This window comes from Onychomys torridus, chromosome 18 (genome assembly GCF_903995425.1).
Source record: "Onychomys torridus chromosome 18, mOncTor1.1, whole genome shotgun sequence".
NCBI classification, from domain to species: Eukaryota; Metazoa; Chordata; class Mammalia; order Rodentia; family Cricetidae; genus Onychomys; species Onychomys torridus.
This window is the reverse complement of record NC_050460.1, coordinates 9,273,920-9,299,818: the sequence shown is the minus strand read 5'-3', so window position 1 is coordinate 9,299,818 and position 25,899 is coordinate 9,273,920. Positions and strand designations below refer to the sequence as shown.

General features: G+C 39.0%; 1 protein-coding gene across 3 annotated transcripts in view; it reads left to right on the top strand.

Moving 5' to 3' along the window:
- The window catches only part of Supt3h (SPT3 homolog, SAGA and STAGA complex component), a 378,162-nt gene that overhangs the window by 226,513 nt on the left and 125,750 nt on the right, over positions 1 to 25,899 (top strand). For all 3 annotated transcript variants that reach the window (XM_036167200.1, XM_036167201.1, XM_036167203.1), the window contains exons 4-6: positions 7,519 to 7,605; positions 10,096 to 10,186; positions 20,205 to 20,344. In XM_036167200.1, the coding sequence (XP_036023093.1) occupies positions 7,519 to 7,605; positions 10,096 to 10,186; positions 20,205 to 20,344 (318 nt within the window). The remainder of the gene's footprint in view (positions 1 to 7,518; positions 7,606 to 10,095; positions 10,187 to 20,204; positions 20,345 to 25,899) is intronic.

Genomic DNA, 25,899 nt, shown 5'->3' with positions numbered 1-25,899 from the left:
TGTTCAATAATAGTCCAACAGTTGCTTTTTGTCTTTATTAATACTAAAAGTTAGAAACTTCTTATGTTATCTCAGAATCTCAATTTTAACTTATAAATAAACATGACATGTATTTGAGGCTTGGTATATGAATGACATTATCTCACTTAACCATCAAGTCACAGGCATTTATAAAGTCTGATGAGAGAGAAAGTATCAAGATGGTTCTGGTTTCCTAAAACATTGGCTCTTGAAGCTCCTCAGGCCTATGCCTGTGAGATGGATTTGGACATTGCAGTAGCATGGGGATGACCCAGTGAGTTAGGCCGGAGTGTGTAAAATTGAATCATCTCAGTGTTCGGCCATGCTCCTCAGGACATGCTATACCGGCACGGGAAGCCACTCTGGAACTGAGTGAATGTGTAGCTCTTGCCCCCACCTCAAACGGGTGCTTAGTCTCAGCAGCTGAAACTAAAAGGCTAAAACTGGCACTGTCTTTGTATATTTTCTCAACAAGGAGTCAAAATTATAAAGCAGAATTTGCCAAAACTCGGAAGAACAGCAATGCAGTGTCTGAGATTTCTTTCCTCCTTCCCAGACATTATTCTTTAATGCCACTTTACTTTGCCATTTGGTAAGCTGCTCATTATTGTATTTGCTCATTATTGTATTCTGATTAAAACACCACGTAGACCTGTGTTTGCCTTCAAATTTTCCAGAGTGAACTAAATCAGACTGTCTTGTGAAAATCTGCAAGCACTCTGAAAAGGAAATACAGCCCTTTGTCTCTCATACTTGTCTTTGGAGAAATGCTGCAACTCTGTGTCTTTAAGACTTTAGAAGTAAGAGTGGAAGTGATTGTAGATGGCACACCTGTGCCAAGAAGGGAGCGATGTACTGTAGGCCACCAAAAGAGTTTGCAAATGTTAAGAAATGTAAAGGAAATCAAGTCTGCTTCATTGCAGTTACAACATACACCACTTTACAGTCAGCTATAAATTATGCTGCATAAATTCCAGATAGGCTTGATCTCATTGCAACTTCATTATATGTTAATTTAAACAACTAAATGCACTTAATTTTATTTTTCAATAGTTAATTTTTTTTAAAGTAATAACAAAAGCTGCAGAGATGTCCCAGCAATTAAGAGCACTTGCTCCTTGCAGAATATCCAAATTTGGCCCCATAGCAGCTCCCAAAGTTCTGAGGCCTCGTCCTTTTCTGGGCTCAACAGGCATAAGGCACATGTTTGATGCACTTAGATACATGCAAGACAGACTCTGATTTGCATAGAACCAGATAAATCTTCTTCTGATTAAGGACAATGAGTTGGCGTAGCATTTGTCTTTGTTTCATTTGCTGTCCCTGTGATAAAATGCCTGACAACAGCAGCACTGTCGGGGAGAAAAGGTTGGGGCTCATAATCCAGGCCACCAAGCTCACTGTGGGAAGTCCTCAGAGCAGAGAGCACTGAGTCAGTGCAGGAGCTAGTCATCTGCTTGCTCTCTCCTTGTGCTCAGTCTGGCCCAGCCCATGGTGTGTCTTCTACCTCAGTGAACCCAAATAAGAAAAGCCCTCACATGTGAGGCCACAGGTCAGCCTAACCTTGACAGTTCTCACTGAGACCCCCTTCCTTCCTCAGGGACATAGATGTGTCAGGTTGACAGTTGACACTAAGCATCATAGTTTTGAACTGAAATCCAGCTTAGTAATGAGCATTCGAGTTTTAGTACTGAGTATACCATCATATATTATCAAACTAAAATAGTCTTTATTATTTTAACATTTGAAAAAATTCTAAAATTTTTTTCTTATAAATACCTCATTTGCAAGATAAGAGAAAACTGATAGTTACTGCCTGCACACTTACTTTCTCATTTAAACATGAGCAACCAAAGGATAAGCTAGGTCAAGGCTGCTGTCCTCATATGACAAATACATACAGAGTCATTGCTGATTGGAAAATTTCAAATCTTCCTGGACCCACATGAATTGTGGCTTGTCTATTCCTTTAATCTATACATACATGCTTATATATGAATTCCTCTAGTTTCAAGGTACTTACAATTATAACTTCATCATATTGTTAAATACTTAACTATGTTTGACTTACTGTTTTTCTATTTTGAAAAGAAGAATAAGAATAAAACTAAAAATTTAGGCATATCCTTCATCAATTTAGATCATTTTGTTTGTTTCAAAGGTCTAAGAGCAGAAGACCAGTCTCCAATGAAGATAAAGGGATCTTGTGATGAGAAATTATTAAGTCACTTATTCTGTTTGTAGTATAACTTTGTTTAGCAGCAAATATCCTTTTTAGACCCTTTCTCCTCAGTGCTCAGACTGTGTCTGTGAGCACCACTAACTTGGATGTTTTGAAACACTTGTTTTTCTTTAGCCAGATGCTCTTTCTACTTGAAATAGACTCAGCTCCTAGAAAACTGTCATTAGCTGAAAACGGATGTCACAGTCTACTGAGCACACTGGCTTCACAAAACAGGCCTGATGCAGGCAGATCTATAGTATTGACTGTCCCCCAAGACAGAGGTGGTGACTGAGAGCTATAGACAACTGTGGTTGCTCAGTAAGCTACATACTGCAAGCCTGGGGAAAGATCAAGACTCTAAGTTCAATTTCTGCTGGATATGGAGTGCTTTTATACCTGTGCAAAGTTGCATAATCATAAACTGAACACTGTAAGTAGGACATGTGAATATTTTTGTGAGTATAGCCTCTTCCTATGCAAAGCAAGGTATGCCTAGTAATAAATAGCAGTTTCTACTGTTGTAACAAGTAATCTTGAAGACACATAAAGAGAAAGATGAACATTGTGATTTGTGTTTGTTTGAGTTAACTGTCTGCTTATGAAAGGATCGCTGTTCTTTTAAGGAACATGCAGTAGAGAGTCCTGAGAACCTGTCCATCTCAGTATCTGCTAAAATCACAGATTACTGAAAAATATAAAATGCCAGAAAAGCATAACTCATACTGAAGGGGAAAAGTCAATAAAGATGGCCTCTTAAATATAATGACACTGAACTTAGTGGACAAGGATTTTAAGACAGCCATTATTATGTCTGTGCTCAGAAAGTAAAAGTGAATCTTTCCAGGAATGTGTCCTTTCCACATAAGGGGTGAAGCTGGAGAGAGCAGTGATGAAAATAAAGTCTTACCTGAGGTACTGGCAGGTTCACAGAATACTAGTAAACCAGGCAAAGAAAGGGAGACAAGGGAATTATTAACATCAAGGACAACCAAGAAAATCAATTCTAAAGAGAAATTTGATTAACTGCCTAAGTGAGTACCAGCTTTACATTCAACAGAAGGGGGGTAGCATCTGAAGGAGAGGAAGATGGTGGTTAATTCAGATCCTCTGAGATCACTAAACATCAGCCTCAGAGTAAGGCAGTCTATACTAGTTCAACTGAAAATAAAGCATTGTAAACTTATCCCAGTAGATTCAATTTCTTTCTAATGAGAGCAAGAGTTGGAAGTGGTTGCTAGTAGAAACGCTTTGAATGTTGGGAGCGATATGGGGACTCACTCCACTCAATAGGAAACCTAGACTGCATTTGACTTTTTCTGTCATAAACTTTTCAGAAAGAATTTTAACTAGAATTTAATATTTATACCTGACACAGTTCTAGTATATAATAACTACACTACTAGGAAGATGGTTGTAGCTGGTAAATCCATGACCCATAATCATTTGGAGACACTGAAATATAGAAGCTAGTCAATAAAAATCCCTAAAGGCCTGAATTCGGATAAACATTATGGAGCAGAAAGCACATTCCCAGGCCTGGGCAGATCAGTGGAAGCATACTCAGACATTGCTGAAAATGTTGTGAAGTAGAGGAAAAATCCCAAATATTAGTGGCATTGGCAATAGTGAGAAGTTGAAATGTTTATTTATAGGATGAAAGGTTAAACTAGATGTGGCGTATACCAATAATCCCCAAATCCGGGAACTGAGACAGGAGGGTCAAGTCCAATCCACTTTGCCTACGTAGTTGGATGCTGGAGCAGCCAGTGATGCACAGAGAACCTATCTTAAACAAATAACACCACACTTGATATAGCATGTGTGATACATTGTACCCTTTAACAGGATCAGCCTCCCAATAAAGTATTCAGAACTATTTAAATATAAACATAGTGAGTTTTAATGTTAGATGGAGTTTCTTAGCTTTCCAATAGTTGTAACGAGTTCAGCCACCCCTTTTCTGAATAAAAGTCCTAATCCAAAGAGATTTAAGCACCTTGACTGAACTACTGTCATGGCAGAATTATATTGTCTTTCTGAAAAATATTTTACTAAGTTCCTGAGTACTAATTTTACCAAGTTAAGAAAAGTCAATTGATTATTCAACTAGCTATTAGGTTTAAAGTATTGGTCTATGGCACAATTTCTAGCATATTTTATACTATTAAATATTTGTTATAAAAAATGAAAAATGTAGTCTTATTTCATAGTAATTACTGCTAGACAAATTTAACTTCCACTTATTTTTGCAAACTAAAAGTCCAGATTATTTAGTAAGAGAAGAGGATCATGGGCCAGTGAGATGGCTCAGCATGTGAAGGGCCTTGTCCCCAAGACTGACATTGAGTTTGGTCTCTGGAACACATGTGGTAGAAGGAGAGAGCCAGCAAGTTGTCTTCTGACTTCTGCATGTATGCCCACACACACATCCCACATGAATAAATACATGTAATATATTACTTTTTATTCCTATTAACACCCATTCATTTATATATATGTATATACACACACACACACACACACACACACACACACACACACACACACACACACACACACACACACACACACACATACTGCTGGCCAGTAACTATGTATCAGAGAGAACATGCTGCTTTTGTCTTTTCAGTTTGGATCACCTGGCTTTTATACTAGAAAAGAGAGCAAGATAAGGTAAATAAACAAATAGGTGGTGAAGAAGATGAGGGTGGGTACCAGGGCATGTGGAGAAGTTATAACAGGAACTTAGAAGTAGCAGAGAGATGGGCAGAGAAACACTGAAACCTGTTCCAAAATGCACAATGACATCTAACCCCTTATATGCCAAGGTTTAAAAATAAAAATACATTTAAAAAATTTAGGAAGAGTATACGGTTATCTTTCTTTCATGATGAAATGTTAGGAACATTCCTGATGTGAGTCCCCTCATGTTCATGTGGACGCAGTGATCATGAGCTGTGTACTCATGCTTTGGAAGTGCCAAGGTGCCAACTTGTAGTTCAGACTATTAACAAAGAGTGAGTTTTACTTGTGTTGGCAGACAGAAATTTTAGGTGAGTAAGCCCATGGGTAATATATGTGTTCATATGGGTTACTTTAACTAGTTACTAAATTCCTCTCCTTTTCTAGAGAAGAGATAAGCATTTAGGAGAGGTAATTCTGGAGCCCAGAATACATCAGTCCTCAGCAGGTCCAGAGCATAATAACTGGACAGAGCCAGAGGCAGCCAGAGTAGGAATGCTCATAGTGTGTGTTGAGGGGGGGGGGGGTTAGACAGTGTTCTTTTATATGGGGGAAGTTAGAAAAGACCTTGGTGAGCTGGGTGTGGTTGTGGCCCAAGTCTTTAATCCTAGCACTCAGGAGGCAGAAGCCAGCCTAGACTACAGAGCAGGCCAGCCAGGCTACATAATGAAACCATGTTTTTAAAAATATATATATTTTAAAGTTTTACATATATATGTTTTGGCTTATTATAACAAATAGTTTTGAAAAATGGTACAAAATATTCAGCTCTTCTGTCTGATGATATTTTATTACATTTCTGGTTATTGGGTTATCTGACATTTTGAGAGTATCATAGAGAGCATTGTGTATGGATATAGATAAACCATTAATTTACTGGGGAACCTTTTAGAGACACATATTTCACCTGTTTCTTTGATGGCATGAAGGTCATTCCTGATGTCTATAGAGTTTTAGATGCAGACACCACTTCTTCATCTAAGAAAATAAAAATGTATTTATTTGCAGTCTTCTGGTTCTCTCTGTATGTGTCCAGAAAAACAGCTATGTATCTCATATTCTCCATACTGACTGAATGCATCTAAGGCTGTGATGGAAATATTTTAATTTGAAAAATTGACGTGTAAACATTTCCCTGACATTCTAACAGTTTTCAGGGAGAAAATGTGCTCATGGTCAAAACCGTTAAGTTTCTTTCAAGGGAGATACATCATCTTTTCAACCCTCTCCTAAGGTTTCTTCTTAAATGGTTCACAGTTAAATTTAAATTTCTATATTTAGATAGAATTCTGTTTATATACCAACTACCAGTATCCAGGAAATCCAGTGGGAAAGCCGACCCAGGAGGAGTTGAGCCTTCTTTCTATAGTCTGCTCATTCAGAGAAGGTTGGAAGCTTATTTAGTTAGCAGAATGGTTTAAACATTCAAACAGAGGTCCTTCGGCACAAATGCACCATTGAGTTTCCAATAGTGAGGATGGCAGTGTGACACTAACAGAGAAGCGCTCAGGAGTGTGTGTTGTTGCTTCACTCCATCAAAGGAAGACATCTGCTGGGGTGGGAGAGCAGCTTTCATATGTAAATATGTTTATAATACTTAAGATGGGGGGAGTTGAGTTTGTGCAATCAGCATGGTTTGATCAAATTTGGAAGAATCTACAGGCACATTTTTCTCACATGTGCTCCAGCATCTTGATTTTTGTCAGATGGACCTATTTTATGTTCCTTCCAACTAATCAAAATAAGAAACGGAGTTTGCCTTTGCCAAAAACTAGAACTATCATTTTTCACATTCCTTTATTTTCCAGGTCATTTTCAAGTAAGATTATGTTTCTAGGGCTTCTGAATTCCTGAAAACTCTCGGCTTTGCAGCTCTGAAAGCCCAGATGGACATTTCAGGGGATCTGGCTTTCAGGCGGTGTGTTTTGCCCTGTGCATCCCAGATACAGTTCACTTTTGTGTGTGTGTAATTAGTGTGGAAAGAAATTAATGCCGTCCAGTATTATGATTTATGGACTGAATCCTTTAGCCACTGAAGACTTGCCAAAGCGAAAAGTCTTTTTTTTCCTTTGGATATTAGAAACAGCTTCTGTTTTTGTTGATCTTGAAAGTCCTGAATGGGGCTATTTCACATCATACCAGCATGGGAGCTCAGATTAATAATATACTTATTCAACTAGTGATACTGAGCGAAACCATTGCACACATGGGGAGGAAAGATAAAATTTCATAAAATTATTTTCAGGTGTATTAATGTATTTCTGGAAGCTGCATATGATCTTTCTTTTGCATGAAAGAGATCAAGGATTTCTGTTTATTGTATCTATTACAGGTGGACTCACAAGCTAATTTAATTGCGTTTTTTGGCTATCTTAAAGCACAGGGAGTTTTGCTTTAAAAAGCAATAATGTGATTGCTGGATTATTCCCTGGGGTCTTTATTGTAGTAGATTTATCTGTCTTGAGACATTGTGATTGTACTGTGTGTAATTTGTATTTCTAAGACAATCTCCTGCATTTCCTTTGTTGTAGTTACAGCAAGCTGCAGAAGTCTCTCAGCTCCGGGGAGCAAGAGTGATCTCTGCTGAAGATCTTCTGTTCTTGATGAGAAAAGATAAGGTACTATAAAACAATCCATTGTGTGCTTAACTCAACTTACATAAGGAAATGATGGACTTGTTACAGCTTTCAGATGAGAATCACAACCTTTGCAGCCATGTTTAGCTTTCCCGATTCACACAACAAAATGCATTTCCTACAGAGATGGTTTGCTTTGTACACGAGCATATCTCTTATGACAAGGCTGCAGCACAGTTTACCTTCCTCCTCCTTGAACTTGTGAAGACAAGTTTCACTGCTAGCTCGTGTCCCCTGGGTACCAGCCGAGCTCTGTTCCTATGAATGGGCTCTCTCTGAGTAGCACATTTCTTTTTCCTCTCAGTTTGTACCTTAATACTCATAGAGTGGAGACTTACACAGCATCATTTTTAACTGGAAATACAAAGTTTATTCTCTGCACTGACTTATAAAAATAAGCAAATTAGTGCAAGTAGCTTAAAAACTACTATCATTTCAATTTTTTTAATAAAAACTCCAAACTCTGGATATTAAGACATTAAAGCTAATATTTGTATGTCTATTTATGTTATCATTTTACATAAGCTAGTTGAATAAATTCTATGCTACTTTACCAGTTTTAATAACCAGCTGTTTATTAATATAAAGAATTTGTAAAGAAAAAGAAATGCATTCAATATCAAAAAGCTTGGAGTCTACTTGAGGCAGTCTATGTGATATGCTTGAAGATTAGACTTGGAAAGTTTCATGGGTTGGATGATTAGATGGGGAAAGAGGGTTGGTGTAGTGGAGGTTATGACAGCAAGGCCTCTGTGGCCTTACAGAGCACAGAGCAAAGGCGGGAAGCCGACAGGATGTGTAGTTCCTATGGTGGTTCCGGGCACGTCAGTGCACACAGCGAAGAGGAGCGGTGGTAGGAATTGCCAGTTGGTTTTGTACTGGGAGGGTCTGTAAGGAGGAGCAGTCAGCACCCACAGTAGTGCTGTGCCAGGGCTCCTGAAGGCTGATGCCCAAAATAGGGCCTTCAGCAGAGGCTCCAACCTGTGGGGGCAGCCGGGAAACAGGAGCACGCTTAGCTCTTCCCAGCAGCATGTCCTCTTCACTGACAGACAGAGAGAGAAGCTCACACAGTCCACATTGGCACTCTCTCCCCTTGTTAGGAAGGTGGCCATTTTTTACCAGAGAAACTTCAGGAATATATGCCACTTGATGGTGTTTTCCTGGTGTCCAGGACTCTTGCCAGATTGTTTTCAACAACCAAGAACACGTTTATAACAGAATAGTTGTTAGTCTTGTCACCTTTCTCAAATAATTTTATTTATATTTTAAAATATTCCAAAAAGAATGTAAAGTAGCTTATATAGGAAAAGTACTAAACAGAATAAAACTAAAATAATGGGTGTAGTGAAAGCAAAGAGAAAAGGAAAAATGAAAAGCAAGGCCTTGTGGGATGCAATAGGACTATTTTTAGTAGTTGGAGTTTGTAGCAAAGCATGGTTTATACCACCTGCTGTGCTTTCCATATTATGGGACCCAGTCTCCCTGGTCTCTCATGCCTCCTGTGCAGCAGGCATGTGGGGTAGGCTTTCCTTAGCTTGCACAAGACAGAGTCTGACGCAGAAGTTACCCTCTGCTTCAGGCCCTGCTGAGCTCCAGTCATCAGTCTGTAGTTTACCTCAGGGTCCCTCAGGAAAAAGAGATAGATCTGTTTCTACCTCAGGGGTATTGAAAATGTTGAGTGATGTTCATGTAAAGAGCTTTGTACAGTGCACTGTTTCCACTGTTAGGAATCCAAACCGTGAAGATTGTGACCAGAGATAATACATCTAGGGTTAGCCCAGAACAAGCTGTAAGGCATCATAGATGGTCAGAGTGAAGTACTGCTATCATCCTCCTCTAGATGCCCAGAGGGCATCATTAAAACCTACCAGTCAGGCGGCTGTGAGTTTCCTACAGTCCTGGCTTAGAGATGCTTTCCATGCTATCCTGGGAGAAGATTCCCCGGCAGGGTGCTGGTGTATTTCTGTTTTTCAGCACTAGGCAGGCTGAAGTAAGAAGATCACAAGCTCAAGTTTGGCCTGGGCTACACAACAAGGTCTTATCACAAAAGTTAAATATAAAAATTAGTTGTTAAAAACTCCTGGTCTAGATGTTTATAAATCTATTTTACATAATTTTTTCCTTAGAGTATATACAAAATTCCAAAGCATAAGTACACTTGGCTTACCAAAGGCAATATGGTATTTATTGAAATCATCAAAAGGAATTTAAGATGTTTTCTAAAATATACAAAAAAGTATTATTTTGTGATTCTGGAATGTCTGGATGGATGCGTGTGGAAAACGCCTTTATAAACACTCACATCTTAGCTATTATTGAAGGGCTACATTCTTTGCTTATACTATTAAGCTAATGATAGTTTGATTTTCCCCAATATCATCAGGTACTAGTTTATTAAATTTAATCTTAAAGCAAAAATCTTTTATCAGTAAAGAAAATGTGTTATAAACTTCTTACTTTATATTTCAACAGAAAAAACTTAGAAGACTTCTGAAATACATGTTTATCCGAGACTACAAATCAAAGATCATCAAAGGCCTTGATGAGGATGACCTCCTGGAAGGTAACTAGACAAAACACTAACCCCAAAGTGCAGGCACCCAGAGGATGTATCAGGAAGTTCTTCCCATGTCTTTCTTTTCCTTAATACAATCTGGCACTTGTTGGTGATTTAACCTTGTGATTTTCTCTTCTGGAACCTCATAGGGCTCAAGTATCTCAGGCCCTTCTTTTCATGGTGTGCACTGCTTTCCAACAGGTCTAGTAGGCTTCAGCACAGAGAGGCAGCCCTTAAGAACTGAGAGCTCTGCAAGTCCCCATAAGAAAGTTCTTTGGAGCAGAGTGTGTGGAAGTTCACACCCAGGGCCTCTAAGTGGCAATCCTAGCAGCACACTGAAGCTAGGAGATCCACTGCACAACAGTAGGCAAAGGGGTGACAGCTTGATGTTCAACAGAGGAAACCAGGAGCACTCTTGAGGCCACAGCAGAACAGGAATCAACATTAGCATGCTAAAATGTGGGGACTTCATTCCCTGGAGTGGTATCAAAAGCAGTAGCTCAGGGGCAAAGAGCACTTGCTGCTGTTTCAGAGGACCTGAGTTTGGTTCCCACCACCCATGTCAGCCAACTCACAACCACCTGTAACTCCAGATCCAGGGAATCCAGGGCCTCTGGCCTCTGAGGGCACGTGCACCCACATGCACATACGCACAAGCACAAACAGAAACCTAAATACCATATAGAATAATGAACAAATCCTTGTAAACAAAGCATTAACAGCCAGCTTGCAGTTACTGGGAATTAGTAGCTGTCTGTGGTACTCAGTCAGACCAACCTGAAGCTTCTTGGGAGCTTGAAAAGTGACAGCCAAAGGTACTGTAAAACTGGTGACAGAAGAGGATGAGCAAACAAGTCTGCACCATGGGGGCTGAGCGATGTCAGAGGCAACACTGTGAAGAGAATGTCAGTCCAGTCTAGCCAACTCACTGAGCAAAGAAGCAGTCATGGACAAGCCCACCAAAAGGAAGAAATGGTTGCCTGAGTTATGATGGTATATCATCTAAAATGTCCATTTTCAACAACAACAAAACACTAGATGTATAAAGACACATACGTTCTATTTAAGAAACAGAACATGAAAAGTAGGTAACAAAAATTGCCTTCTAGTAATCCAGATGTTGGATTAAGCAGGCAAAAAAATTCAAAGTAACTATTACAGTGTGTTCAAATAAATAAAGGAAATTATATTCAGAGAAGAATGGAAAAGTATGAAAACTATGCCTCACAAAATATACAGTAAGAAGAAAGAGGTTAAAAATGTATAATAATGGAGTTTAAACATGAATACAGTAAGTGATGAGATAGCTCAGGAGGCAGCACTTACCACCAAGCTCACCCACATGGTGGACAGAGATCAGACTCCTGGCAGTTAATCCTCTGACAAAAAATGCCATGGCATATGCACACACCCACACACAAAATTAATTAAGTACTAAAGAATAGTAAGGAAGATGGAAGCTAGCACATCAGAAGCTGTGAACTGGCAGAAGAAAACCAATGAGCTTATATTAAAGATGATGTAATCTGAAGAACCAGGAAAATGAAGGAAGTGGACAGAGCTTCAGAGAAATGCAGGGCACCATCAAGTGCATCAGCATATAATATATCACATGAGAAGGAGTACACAGTACACTAATACATCAGTGTAATATATCACAGGAGAAGGAGTACACAGTACACTAATACATCAGTGTAATATATCACAGGAGAAGGAGTACACAGTACACTAATACATTGGTGTAATATATCACGAGAAGGAGTACACAGTACACTAATACATCAGTGTAATATATCACAGGAGAAGGAGTACACAGTACACTAATACATCAGTGTAATATATCACAGGAGAAGGAGTACACAGTACACTAATACATCGGTGTAATATATCACAGGAGAAGGAGTACACAGTACACTAATACATCAGTGTAGTATATCACAGGAGAAGGAGTACACAGTACACTAATACATCAGTGTAGTATATCACAGGAGAAGGAGTACACAGTACACTAATACATCAGTGTAATATATCACGAGAAGGAGTACACAGTACACTAATACATCGGTGTAATATATCACAGGAGAAGGAGTACACAGTACACTAATACATCAGTGTAGTATATCACGAGAAGGAGTACACAGTACACTAATACATCGGTGTAATATATCACAGGAGAAGGAGTACACAGTACACTAATACATCAGTGTAATATATCACGAGAAGGAGTACACAGTACACTAATACATCAGTGTAATATATCACAGGAGAAGGAGTACACAGTACACTAATACATCAGTGTAATATATCACAGGAGAAGGAGTACACAGTACACTAATACATTGGTGTAATATATCACAGGAGAAGGAGTACACAGTACACTAAGAAATCAATGTAATATATTAAAGGAGAAGGAGTACACAGTACACTAATACATCAGTGTAGTATATCACAGGAGAAGGAGTACACAGTACACTAAGAAATCAGTGTAATATATTAGAGGAGTACACAGTATATATTAATACAACAGTGTAATATATCAGAAGAGAAGGAGTACATCAGTATAATATATCACAAGAGGAGTACACAGTACACTAAAACATCAGCATATATTAGAAGAAAAGGGGTATACAGTATGCTAATACATCAGTATAATATGTATCAAAAGGGAAGGAGAAGGAGAGAGGGAGGAAGAGAGAGAGGATGAGAAAAAATTCCAAGAAGTAGTAGTGAATGAAAACTTTTCAGATTTATGAAAATTATTAAACACATGTCCAAGTATCTAAACAAACTAACAAACTCCATTGGGGTAAACTCAAACTTATCTATACTGATACACAGTTTAGTAAAGTCAGAGCTAATCATGAAAGCCATAAGAGAGGGTAGCTGGGGGCCTTTGGGAAGTTGTTAGATCATAGAAGGTGAACCCTTATGGATGGGGTCAGTATACTAAAAAGAGACAACCAGAACTCAAATCCTATCTGTTAAAAAGAGGCCTTCACTAGACATGAGGTCTAGAGAGTGCAGAACGCAGGTAAGTAAATGTTATCTAAACTTCCCAGTTTGCAGTGTACTTTATAGCAGCTTAGACTAACCAAGGAAACTCAAAAGTAGCAGATTTACATGAAAGGTTGGAGTCTTTCCTCCCCAACATCAAGAATAAATCAAGACTGTGCACTCGTTCCTCTTCTATGCAGTAGTGTACAAAAGTTTTACCATGATGTTTAGGCAGAAAAAGAAAAGAAAACACTCAGATTAAAAAGGAAGACGTAAAGCTATGTATGCATCTGAATGCTCTTTATATAGAAAAATGTCTTAACTCACTAAAAACTGTTGCAATTGGTGGACACATTCATGGATTTTCAGGATACAAGATAAATATGTAAACAAAACAAGTGAGTACTTATTCCTTATACTCAGGACAAACAACCCAAGGTCATATCAAAAAAAGAAAAGAAAGAAAGCAATACCATGTATCACAGCATCACAAAGAATATACCATTTGGACTAAATTTTGCCAGTGACCTACAAGATTTCTATATAGAAACTAGAGATCACTGTTGAGAGAGGGAAGACTGAGAAGAAACACAAAAGTAGCCCGTGTTCACAGCAGGAATGCTTGGGATTGTGAAGGCAATAGCCATCCTAAGCTGGAGCTATAGATCGCACCAGCTTTTGATGAAGTGGACAGACTGATTCTGGCATTCGTGTGGAAATGTCTAGAGAGGAGAAGATGCATTTTCTAATTTGTATGTGACCCAGAACAGTCAAAACCACCTCAACAAGCAGCAAAGTTGGAGGATTCAAACTTGCTGACTTCAAAACTGTGTTGTGAGTCCACCACAATACAAACAGGGTCCACGCTGGTCAGTGCATCAGAACAAGGAGCACAAGTGAGACTCGCAGAGAGGCTCAGTGATGCTTGACAGAGCCTGCAGGACAGTTCCATATGGAAGGAACAGCTCTTTCCACTAGAGACATAAAGGTCTCTGTGCATCTAGAGATCTACATGGAGAAGAAATCATTTGATCCCTTCAAGATGCAATATACCCCCAAAACAAACAGAAGAACAAAAAACCTAAGTAGAGATCATTGAGAGCTCATTGTAGTAGCTCAGAATACAAATTGCTTTTTGCATTTTCATGATGTCTTCATTTCCTTGTTTTATGTATGGGGGTGTATATTCCATGGTGAGTGTGCAGAGGTCAGAATTCAGTTTGCAGGAATTGGTTCTCTCCCTCTACCATGTGGGTCCTGGGGTTGAACTTAGATCATCAGGTTTGATGGCAGGCATTTTGACCCCTGGAACCATCTCTGGACTGTCAAATACAATGTTTTTCACAGGAATACCTGTTGGTAGCCTTGTATGAGGACAGTATTTTGAATATGTGACACCAAAAGCATAGCAGCCAAGGAAACCACTATTGAATTAGAATTGATGGAGTTTAAAGCCTTCAAAGTGCTTCAAAGAATATGCAAAAGAAAACAGAAGGAGAAAATCTTATATACATATCTCTGCTAAGAAATCTGTAGGCAAAATGTGCAAGGAACTCTTCAATTTCATAATAAAGACAATAAATCAGTTTAAAAATGGACAAAAGAGCTAGAAAATCTTGCAGCAGAAAGAAAAATCTTCTAATAGACACCAGAATTGCTAATAGATGCCAGAAAAGATGGCCGGTGTCCTGAGCTAGAGTGCACATGCAAATCAGCAATAATAGCCTCCTCCTCACCTACCAGGATGTCTATAACTGACAGACAGATGAAGGCAAATGCTGTTGAGGTTGTGAAGAGCTTTAGCTTATGATACTAGGAGGAGGGTAAAACAGTGTAGGTACTTCAGAAAATATCCCAGAAGCTTCTCACAAAGATTAACAGACAGTGAGCTAGCCATTCAACACATAGTAAAGCTAAATGAAGAGAAATGTCCACACACAAAAAATTTCACATGAACATGAAAAGCAGCATATTTCACAATAGAAAACTAGAATCATCCCAACATCTGCCAACATTTAAAGACATAAATAAATACTGAATATTAATGCAGGAAATATTTAGAGCAATAAAGTGGAATTGAACACTGGCATGCTCATATGTGGATAAAGTAGAAGCCCATCCCAAAAACCACATGTCCCAGATTGTCAGGTAGCAGCAGAGGGACAGCAGTCTGGAGTGGTTACCTGGAGCTGGAAACATAGGGCTGCCTGAGAGAATCATCTAGAACAGCCCGTCCACCTCTTACGGTTGCAGTAGGACATTGTCTTCTGCAGTTACTCCTAGACTAAACAATTAAGATACAATAAAGGAAATCACACCCACACCCATGCTCACACACACATAAATCTCATAATTTTTAAGTAACTTTATGATTTTTGTGTGGACTTCACTTCTAGAATCTTCCTCCAGCATTGACTTCATTAGCTTCTGGCTTCAACTGATATCTTTTGTCTAAAGAGTTAGCTGCTGTATGAAGGTCTATGTCTAGACGCTACCCTGAAAAAATAGTGTATGGATTTATTACTAATACCTTGGTTAGAGCTGCATAATTTAGGCAAAGACTGACTTAAAATTTGCTTCTATCTTCACTAAAGGTTAAAAGCCATGATTTAAATTAGCAGGCATATAATTATGAAGATCTTTTTCTAAAATTATTTTTTTCATGATAAGCATACTTATCATTCTAAACATTTATTAATATATTCATAGCAGACAGCAGATAATCAGTACTTATATTTGACAGTGCTTCAGATGTCTTTATTTGGTATGTATAACCATCATTAGTCAAATGAAAAATATTTTAGTTCTTTCTCACTCCCTAAGTCTCACTGATAACTTTGTTACTCTGTATTAACCACCAGCTGCAGCATTTAATGACTCCCCTATGATCTTTTACAGTAACTTTCTGAGTTATATTTTGCTTTTAAACCGGCTAGGAGTGTAGCTCAGTTGTAGAGTTCATGTTACCATGCCAGGGCCCTTAACTTGTCCCCCCAGCTCAATACGTCTTGTCTGTGTGTAGTACAGGCACCTACATGCCATGGTACTGTCTTTCGTTTCTTCTCTTTTGAGGGGCCCACCACTCAGCTCCCAAATAAATCACACACAGATTCTTATTCTTAATTATGAACACCTGGCCTTAGCTTGGTTTATTTCTAGCCAGCTTTCCTTAACTTAAATTATCCCATCTATCTTTTTCCTCTGGGCCTTTCCCGTTCTCTTATTTCTGTAAATCTTACTCTTACTCCATGGCTGGCTGTGTAGCTGGGTGGCTGGCCCCTGGAATCCTCCTCCCTCTCTGGCTCCTTCTTTTTCCTTTCCTCCCAGATTTCTCCTATTTATTCTCTCTGCCTACCAGCACTGCCCATCCTTTCTCCTGCCTTGCCATTGGCCATTCAGTTCTTTATTAGACCACCAGGTGTTTTAGACAGGTAAAGTAACACAGCTTCACAGAGTTAATTAAACAAATGCAGCATAAACAAAAGTAACACACCTAATCTCATATTCTCCTCCACCATGGCATGAGTGTGGAGGTCAGAAGACAACCCTAGGTATCAGTCCTTTCCCTAAACCCAGCTTGCTCACTGTTGCATGTGCTCGACTGGTTGCTCTGTGAGTTTCTGGAGTCTCTGGTGTCTACCTCCCATCTCCTGGTAGAGCTGTACTGAGCACTGGGATTCCATTTTTTCACACTGCTGCTTCCAGCTTTCCTGTAGGTTCTGGGGATCCAAACCCAGGCCTTCAGGCCTACATGGCTAGCACCTTACCCACAGAGCCATTTCCCCAGCTCCAATAGTTTTATCTCAGAACAAGACCATGCCTCAGAGGAATGCACAGAGAATAGTAGAGAAGGATAGTTGATGGCTTTTGGCATGTACACATACATACAGGGAGTCACACACGCACACACGTGTGCATAATGCACCATGTGCATATGCAATACTCACCTCAAAAAGGAAAGAAAAGCAGGACTTTTAATAATGAAAATACAGAGGGAAAAAACAAACATTAATAGAATGGAAAAGTATATTAAAATGTCAAATTAACAAAGAAGAAATGGAAGGATTATCAACATGGATGAAGTGATGTTTAAAAAAAAGGAAGAAATAAAAATCACAAATATCAACAAAAGTAAATTGGAAGATTACAAAATGAGATGTCCAATAAGTGTTTGATGAGTATGTATAAAAATGTGAAAAAAAGAACCAAAAGAGATAATGTTAGCATTGTACTCAGAATTTTATATTAAAACATCACAAAGAAAAAGAAGATTATAGAAGGCACACTGTTCAGTGCATCAGTTCTCAATCTGTGTGTCGTGACCCACATAGAGATGAAACTTCCCTTTCCCAGGAGTGGAATACCAGATATTGACATTACAATTCATAACAGTAGCAAAATTACAGTTAGGAAGTAGCACTGAAGTAATGTTGTGGTTGGGTCACCACTGTCTGAGGATCTGTATTAAAGAAAAGGTTGAGAACCACTGTTCAGTGTCACACACCTGCAGGACTAAATAGTAAACCAGCAAAATGCCAGATTCTTAGAGTGGAGTAGCAACAATCATTTGTGTTTCTTCCCTATGTCCACAGAATACTTTTTTAAAAAGTGAAACTGGCCAGAAAGGTTTACACTTGAAATAACAGTAGCTACCTGATAGGGCTTAGTTCACTAATCTTTAATTGTTCATGGATAATAACCCCCATCTTAGCTACTTAGAAAGCATATTACTAAATATTTGGAGATCAACATGAGCAACCTAATGCTGTGATGAGTATCACAGTGCTTTGCACAGTCACCTGGAGGACTCGGGAAAATAGTCCTTGGAATTAACATGGGGAGTAGCCTCTTAACATTGACTAGAGGAGTGTATAAAATTAGGAGTAACTATAAAAATGGACATGAAATTGAAACGTTAAATGTATCAGTCCAACCAAAATTAATGAATTCATACTACTTTAGGTTTAATTCCAATAATATTTTCTTGGGGTCATACAGAAATATTCTAGCTTTCCTGTGGAGCAAGAAATGCCCATATGTGTCTTGGGAAAGTATGAAATAGAAGAGTAAGTTGTAATAATGAATCCTGTGGTATCATTGAGGACTTTGTGTATGGCACAGGCTGGAAAGTCTAAAAACAAAATCTAAGACATGATGTTTGAGCTATGACAAAATTTCAGTACAACAGGAAAACATAAAAATGGTGCTGTACATATATTTTAAAGACACTAAAGGTGAAGATAAGTATTAACTATATACAAAATAAATTCTAGATGCATAAAGATAAAAAATAAAATGAGGGAAATAGTAAATCTGAAAAGTAAACTTGAAAATTGAAACTTTACTCTCTGAGGAAGTAGGAAGAAGTCTAAAGTTAAAAAGAAAGACAATATAAAGATTTTAGATTACTCTGTACCAAAAATACTCTCCAGATTACCAAAGGAAAAAGTCCTTGTTAGCAAGATACCACAGATGGAAACGAGGCTTGCCAGGCTAAGTGACAGACATGAGAAGATGCTGGAACCCTTGTTGACTACAGGGTTAACATTACAGTGTTTAATAGATTGAATAGAGTCATCGGACGTTTGCTTGAGCTTTGAGAAGAAATGTAGAGACAACAGCTTCAGAATTGCTTTTATGAAACATGACGTGTCTGTCACATTTCCACTTAGAAAGTTGTGCCGTGAGGACAGGGCACACCTATGAATGAGAGCATTTCCTCAGTGCAAATGTCTGCCCATCAACAGAGGATGGATTGAAAGCCAGTTAATAAATACTATGGGATATAGTTGGTCATGCGGGCCTTTCAGAAGAATCAGGCTTTATCCACGAAGATGGAGAGATCTGTTTCTATCCTCAGCTGGGACACATGGACAGAAGAGAGGATAAAAGAACCCCTCTTCATAAAGAAAGGCTGTAAGAGCCTGTTTTTAAAGGGAATGAAGACAGCACATGTGTACAGAGATATATGTGAGCACTGAGAAATGTATGGTGGTCACATAAGGATGGCCATTGCTATGTCTTGAATTGGAGATTGCCAGATAACATAAAGAGGAGGGAGAGAGGAAGGTGGGGAAGGAAGGGAAGAAGGATGTCAGAGAAAGCAGTACATGCAGTGTTGTTGGGTGTGTATATTTCTGTCTTTCTTTTTCCCCCTTGATGATGAGGATTGGACACAGGGCCTTGCACAGCTACATCCCCAGCCTTGCTGAGTATATGTGTTCATTAAAATTTTTATTTCAGGACAAAACGACTTGAGAAAGTAGACTCCCTGTTTCTATGGGTGCTAACATAGATGCCGAAGCACTTGTATTGGGGTGGGGGGGGTGGCTTAACATAAATTGTCAAATTTTGAAGGAAATGCATTCAAGTATCTTTCATTGATCACATTTTTAATAGATTTCCTTTTCTGGTACTTTTTTCTGTTATCTTGATTCTATAAAAGGTTTTGTCTGGGCCAGGCAGTGGTGGCGCATGCCTTTAATCCCAGCACTCGGGAGGCAGAGGAAGGCGGGTCTCTGTGAGTTCCAGGACAGCCAAGGTGGTTCCACAGAGTCTTGGGAAAAAAAAAAAAAAGAGTATGCCTGTTAGTCTTCCTTTTTCATTAGCTAATATTTCACACTGTCTCATGTAACAGTTTTGATCATGAACTGTGTTTTCTAACATTAATAGTTGTGGATTCTGCCTTCTTTGCTTGCGTTTACACACCCTTTTTCCTGGTTGTGTTTTATTTCTCTTGTAAGTACTAGAGAACAGTATTCTTTGCCAAACCTGAGAGCTCCTCTTCCTTTCATAAAGGATTCAGTCAGCCCTTTCACACCTACAGTGGTAATTAGTAATTGATTTGATTCTTTCATTTTGTGATATTAGGAAGTGATTGATTTCTGTATGCCTTGTTTTAGAGGCAAGAGTTTTCTCTGTAAAGATGATTGTGAGTGAGTGTCACATGCAGTGTTTGCTACATATGCTGGCTGCCGCTAATGGACCACGCTCATGCCTTGTTTGTTCTCTTTTTCGGATCTTCATGAAGAAAAGCTGAGTGGCAGCAGCAGTACAAACAAGAGACAGAAGATCGCTCAGGACTTGATCAACTCTATTGACCAGACAGGAGAGCTTCTGGCAATGTTTGAAGACAACGAACTTGACGATGTTAAACAGGAAAGAATGGAGGTATGGCATGTTCTTGTGTTTCACAGCAGTAGACTTTCCCAGCACAGTGCCTGTGATCTTGGCTTGTGGTCCACTGTCCTTGACTGTTGCCCAACATGTCCAGATCAGTGGCTTTGTCTGGACAGCACACTCAGGAGCAAGCCCTGGGAATGGAAGCTTAGCCTCCACACTCAACTTTGAGAAACATCTTAAGTTTTGATTCTCTATTTTCCTCTTTGTAAGTGGTGAGGATTCACTGCTCTGGATCTGACATTTGCTATTGCATTTTATTCCATTCTTTAGATTAAATATTTGCTTAACTTTTCTTTTTTCCAAATCATCCAGTTGCCTCCAGGGCAAAGGTAATTCTTAGTGCTTTTGTATTGGCACACAGAGTGAAGAGCTGCCTTTCAGATTGCTGTTGGCGGCTGTGGTTGGCCTCACTGGCTGAGGTGATGTCCAGGAAGCTACATGCTTTACATCACTGTCACAGAAAGCAAGTGACATATTTGCATTCCTACACATGTTTTCACAATGAATATAAAAATTGTATGTCTTCTGTTTACCTTAGCTATCTATACTTTAAATCACTGCTTCTTTAAATACACTCCAGGAAAAATGGAAGTAATGATTGATTTCATTTGAGTGCCTTCCAAAACACACGGCAGTATTCTTAGTTCTCACTACTACAACTATTATGCTTTTACATTCAAAAAGGAATCTCAGTTTCCCCCTTCTCTTTCAATTGGGCAAGAGAGGTAATTCCAGAATTCCGAGGGAGTTTCTAAATGCCTATTTCATTGTAGTCTCTCTGTGTGTTAAAAGGGGGATTGTTGCAGTTGAGTTCTGGAGGAAGCCCAGTTGACATCCATGCATTGTAATTTAACAACCTTCTTTAAAGAATTAGCATGCCTACATCCTGCACTGTGATCTGAAGCAGTATCCTCTTAGGTATCAATTACCTAGGAAAGTGTGGTTAGCTTGCTTTGAGGCAACTACAAATGGTTTTACTTCAGATTTGCCATGGGCCAAAAATATGCTAAGTTTTCTAAAGCAGATGATAAACACGTATTTCTGAAGTCATTATGGCCTCAACAGGATGTGATTTTGTAGGGAATGGTTTCACTTATGATGCGTTGCTTAGGGAGCAAAGAGTTTATGCCTTAGTTTCTAATATTTCATATCATGAGACAAGCATGGAGAAAGCCAGGAAAGGAGGACTCTACCAGAGTTATTAGTAAACACCTGACTTTTCAGTTTAGTTGGGACAGATCTCAGCTAAACAAGTAAATTGCCTGAAGGCCATTCCACAGTTAAGGGAGCGAATGAGGGTGGAATATTCTGTAATCCTACTAACAGCAGAGTAGAGCTGGAAGGGTATTGACCCAGTATAGTCAGTCAGGTCTCTGGAAGCAAAAACTCCTCCAGAGCTCATACATCGGAACTACTTTCCAGGATCGTACACTGCACAGTGTATCCAGGTAATGGAACAGCAGCAAACTCACTTACAGCAGAAGTCAGCTTTATCTAGAGAGCAAGCCCAAAATTGAGTTTATTTAAGCCTGCAACGTACTAGAATCTTCTCCTGCCAAGATGACAAGTAGTTTCCATATTTTACTCATCCAAATGACATAGTTGAACTGAATAAAAAATGATAGACTTGTAGACATATCTGCAGACAGTAGAAGTAGAAAGTGAACCATTAAGAGCAGAGGCCTTGCCTGCTTCTAATTTGACAGGTTATAGTTTCAAGAGTAAACCACAGCTGCGGCAGTCCATATGAAACCACTTTGGACTCGAAGACTGCAATCTCTTGCCTTTAAAGCACAGTAGAATAATCAGCCCTGCCATCATTCTGTGATTTAATTTTCCTCTAAGCATCACTTATGCTTGCAGAAACCATGTGCTACCTTCTCTCCTAGAACAGAGGAAATGGTGTAGACCCACCAACAGTGCTGCATTGGGACAAGCGCTCGCTCTCTTTCTCTCTCTCTCTCTCTCTCTCTCTCTCTCTCTCTCTCTCTCTCTCTCTCTCTCTCTCTCTCTCTCTCTCTCTCTCTTTCTCCCTCCCTCCCTCCCTCTCTCCCTCCATCTCATGTGAATACAGTTTTGAAGCAAAAACTTCTACAAACATAAAGACTTAGAACCCTAGCTGTTTCTGAAAGCATCCAGTGGGTGGGTGCAAAGCATGTTCTTTGCTGTGGTTTTGAGCTGATGTGTGTGCCTGGCTTTGTGTTTCCTTGGAATCTACTTCATTGCTGTTAAGTATTTTGGAGCTAGAAATAAGGAAACTGTCTGAAATTTTCCATCCATTTTACCTTTATGGCTCACCTTCATCATAGTCAGTCATATTAACCTGTTAGTTCTCCAGCACCAAATCTCCAGCGTTTGGCATCTCTGTGGCAGAGGTCCATGGATGTGATCTGTGAAGTTCCCTCCAACTGGCATGCATGAGTGGAAATAAGTAAATACCCCTCTGAGTTATCTTAGTGTGTTTAAGAGATGTGAAGCACAAAAGAGGGAAATAGAAAACACAGTCATCCCCGTGAATACAGCCCACTTCTGAATGAGGAGAGGGGTTTTAATGTTGATAATGGTTTCTGTGTTGAGTCTTTTTTCCTTCTAGTCAGCTAGTTGTGGCTAAATAAACCAGAAACCAGGGAGGAATCCCTAAAGGTTGGAGACAGAGTTGATTTCTCTTAGCAAAAGCCGCCTGACAAGAGGGCTCTGCATGGGGAGGAGTCTGAGAGGCTCAAGTTTGTCATTGAACAAGTCAGCCATTCTGTCCGAGGTGCGGAAGGACCTGTAAACATGATCACTGGAAAACTCAGGTGAGCTCTGCGTCTAGTCTAACCTATAAGGAGGTAAGGCACACGGGAGAGCCATGAGTAGCATGCTAGAGAAAACACCCTCCAGGTGGGTTGGGGTGCAGAAATCCCTAGTGACTATTTCTATTCCTGCTGTAATCCGATAGAGTCTAGTTAGAAATCAGGATGGTATACATATAAGGTAGCTTAAAGTGTTTTGGTTTTAAATAAGCTTTAAATTGAATGAGATCTCGGGTGGGCACCTAATTTACTTAACGAGAAATGAACTGCCCATAGGTTTTACAGAACACATCCTGAGACCGAATGATAAGAGACATCACCTGTGTCAAATCTTAGATGTCGAGCTCTAGTCTCCAAGAGCTTGCAGTCTAGACAGCGTGGTTTCTTGTGGCAAAACAACTAGAAACCTCACTGAGGAGCCAGAGTCAGCTCAGAAGCTCTCTGTCTTCTGTTTATATTCTTTCTACTAGTCCCCAGCATGATTTATTTCAATTATAAAGGAAAATAAAATTCCTATAAAAATAAGAGTCTGTAAATACCTGCAATAAAAATCTAACATAAAAGAGAAAGGACTGGTATGGGTAAGGTAAGTATTTATAGAGACAATTTAACCCCTAACCCCAATTAAACTATTAAAAAGAAAAAAACCTTCACTACATGCTTATTTTAATGCCAATGGATTTGGGGTTTGGAAATGAAGATAGGTTATGACTTCATAGTCAACAGTTTGCCTTATGTATGTCAAGGCCTTGGTTAGAGTCTTCAGAATAGGTTATGACTTCATAGTCAACAGTTTGCCTTATGTATGTCAAGGCCTTGGGTAGAGTCTTCAGAATGGCAGGGAGAAAGATATATATCCTAGACAGCTATATTTCTAGTCTATATGTGGAAATGTATGCATGTTTATTTATGCATATCTATGTATTATGTTTATATCTATTATATTTGTAGGACTAGAATGTATTTTACTTGATGTGTTTAAAGGTAAAAGAACTATCTTAAGTATATGAGATAGATCAGTTGCTAGAGATAATAACATTTGCACTGTAGAAAAGAGAGTTGAAGAAGAAAGCTTCAGAATGGAACAGTGGGGCGATGTTAGTAAAAGATGCCCCCTATAATGAAGATGCAGCATGTAGAAAATGCTCCTTGTCCACGTCCAGTGCCTGCCTTCATATGCAATGGTTGTACAGAAGAAGCAGCAGAAGTACAGACATCGTAGGAACTAGAACAACTAATCCTCAATTTTCAATCAATTGACTTGGATGAAGAAAAGATTCTTAATAAATATCTAAGTTTCTCTAACATTCATATGGATATGACCATTTCATCAGAGTTCCATTAAATCCCAGAATTCCTACTCAAACCACTTTTATTTGCCAGAGTTCAGGGAACACTAACCAATAAAGTTAATCTATCTCTATATGCAGGCATTAACAATTATCAGGAGGTATATAGAATGTCAACTTTTCATTTAGGTAAACCTTGATATTCAATCTTAAAGCCATTGTAATTAATAAAGATAGATATTGATTTTTAAAACAAAAATAGCTCTTCCTGGTAATTGCCAGAGCATGGATATGAGTAGAAAGACAGTCTACAAGTCTGTAAGAAAATGTTACATATAACAGACTTCATGTCAGCAAGAAGCATAGAGAGATATGTAAGCCATGTCCCAAGTATAGGAAACACGAAGAACATTCCACGCTTCTGGATACAAATGCTCAACCTTGTAAATGTCCTACTTGTTTCCAATGTAATATATGAATGTAATGCAATTTCATGTGATATTTGTAAGAGCACTTCTAGCAGGATTTTAAAAAGTTGATAACATTGAATTTATCATACATGATCAAAAGAATAGAAAACTGTAAAGGTTTTATTAAAGCGAAGCACAGGGCAGTGTTCAGTTTGCCCTGCTTGGCCTCTTAACAGTTCCTTCCCCCTAAAGTCGTAAGTGTGGGACACACATGAGGAGGGTCGTGTTAGCAAGGTGCCAAGATGGTCATTATTTGGAAATAAAACACTGAAGGCATCTATTGACCTTAGAATCTCATTTAAAAGGAATCCCAAGGAATACTGAATGATTTGCTGTAAATACAAACTTTTTTTAAATAGAGGTAAATATAATTAAGTACCAATTGGCATATAAAAGGACTTTTTAGACTTTGGTTTTCCAAACAGGCTTTTTGATAACTTCTACTACTCTAGATGTTCAGCAAGTACAGTGGGCTCATTGAGAGGGAGAAATTGCTGTCTTCAGCTAAGGTTATAGTGCAGTAACAAAAACCTAAAGCCTTCTCTTTAGAGGCTCTGCAAAGAGTTTCCAATGTGGCTATACAGTGTGACTTTTTCAAAAGAGACTCAGAGTTTTTTGAAAAGATATATGATCTCAGTTTGGAAAGGAAAAAATGACAAAAGGAGTGACCACTAAGTTTTGTTATGGGTGGAGTGTCTGTCCAAAAATGTGGGGCTCAGGCCAGTGTGATGGCTGGACAGTAAAGGTCCTGCTGCCTAGCCCGGGGTCCTGAGTTCAGTCCCCAGCATACCCATGCTGGAAGGGGAAAACTGACCGCCCCAAGTTGTCCTGCCCTCCACACATACAGCGTAGCACATAAATGAACATGCACACACATATAATAATAAAAAATGATGATGATGTTATTAATGTAATTTTTAAATGAAAAATGCCTGGGCTGAAGGAGAGGCTCTGGTGACTTGGTTCTGACTAGAAAGCTCACCTTGACT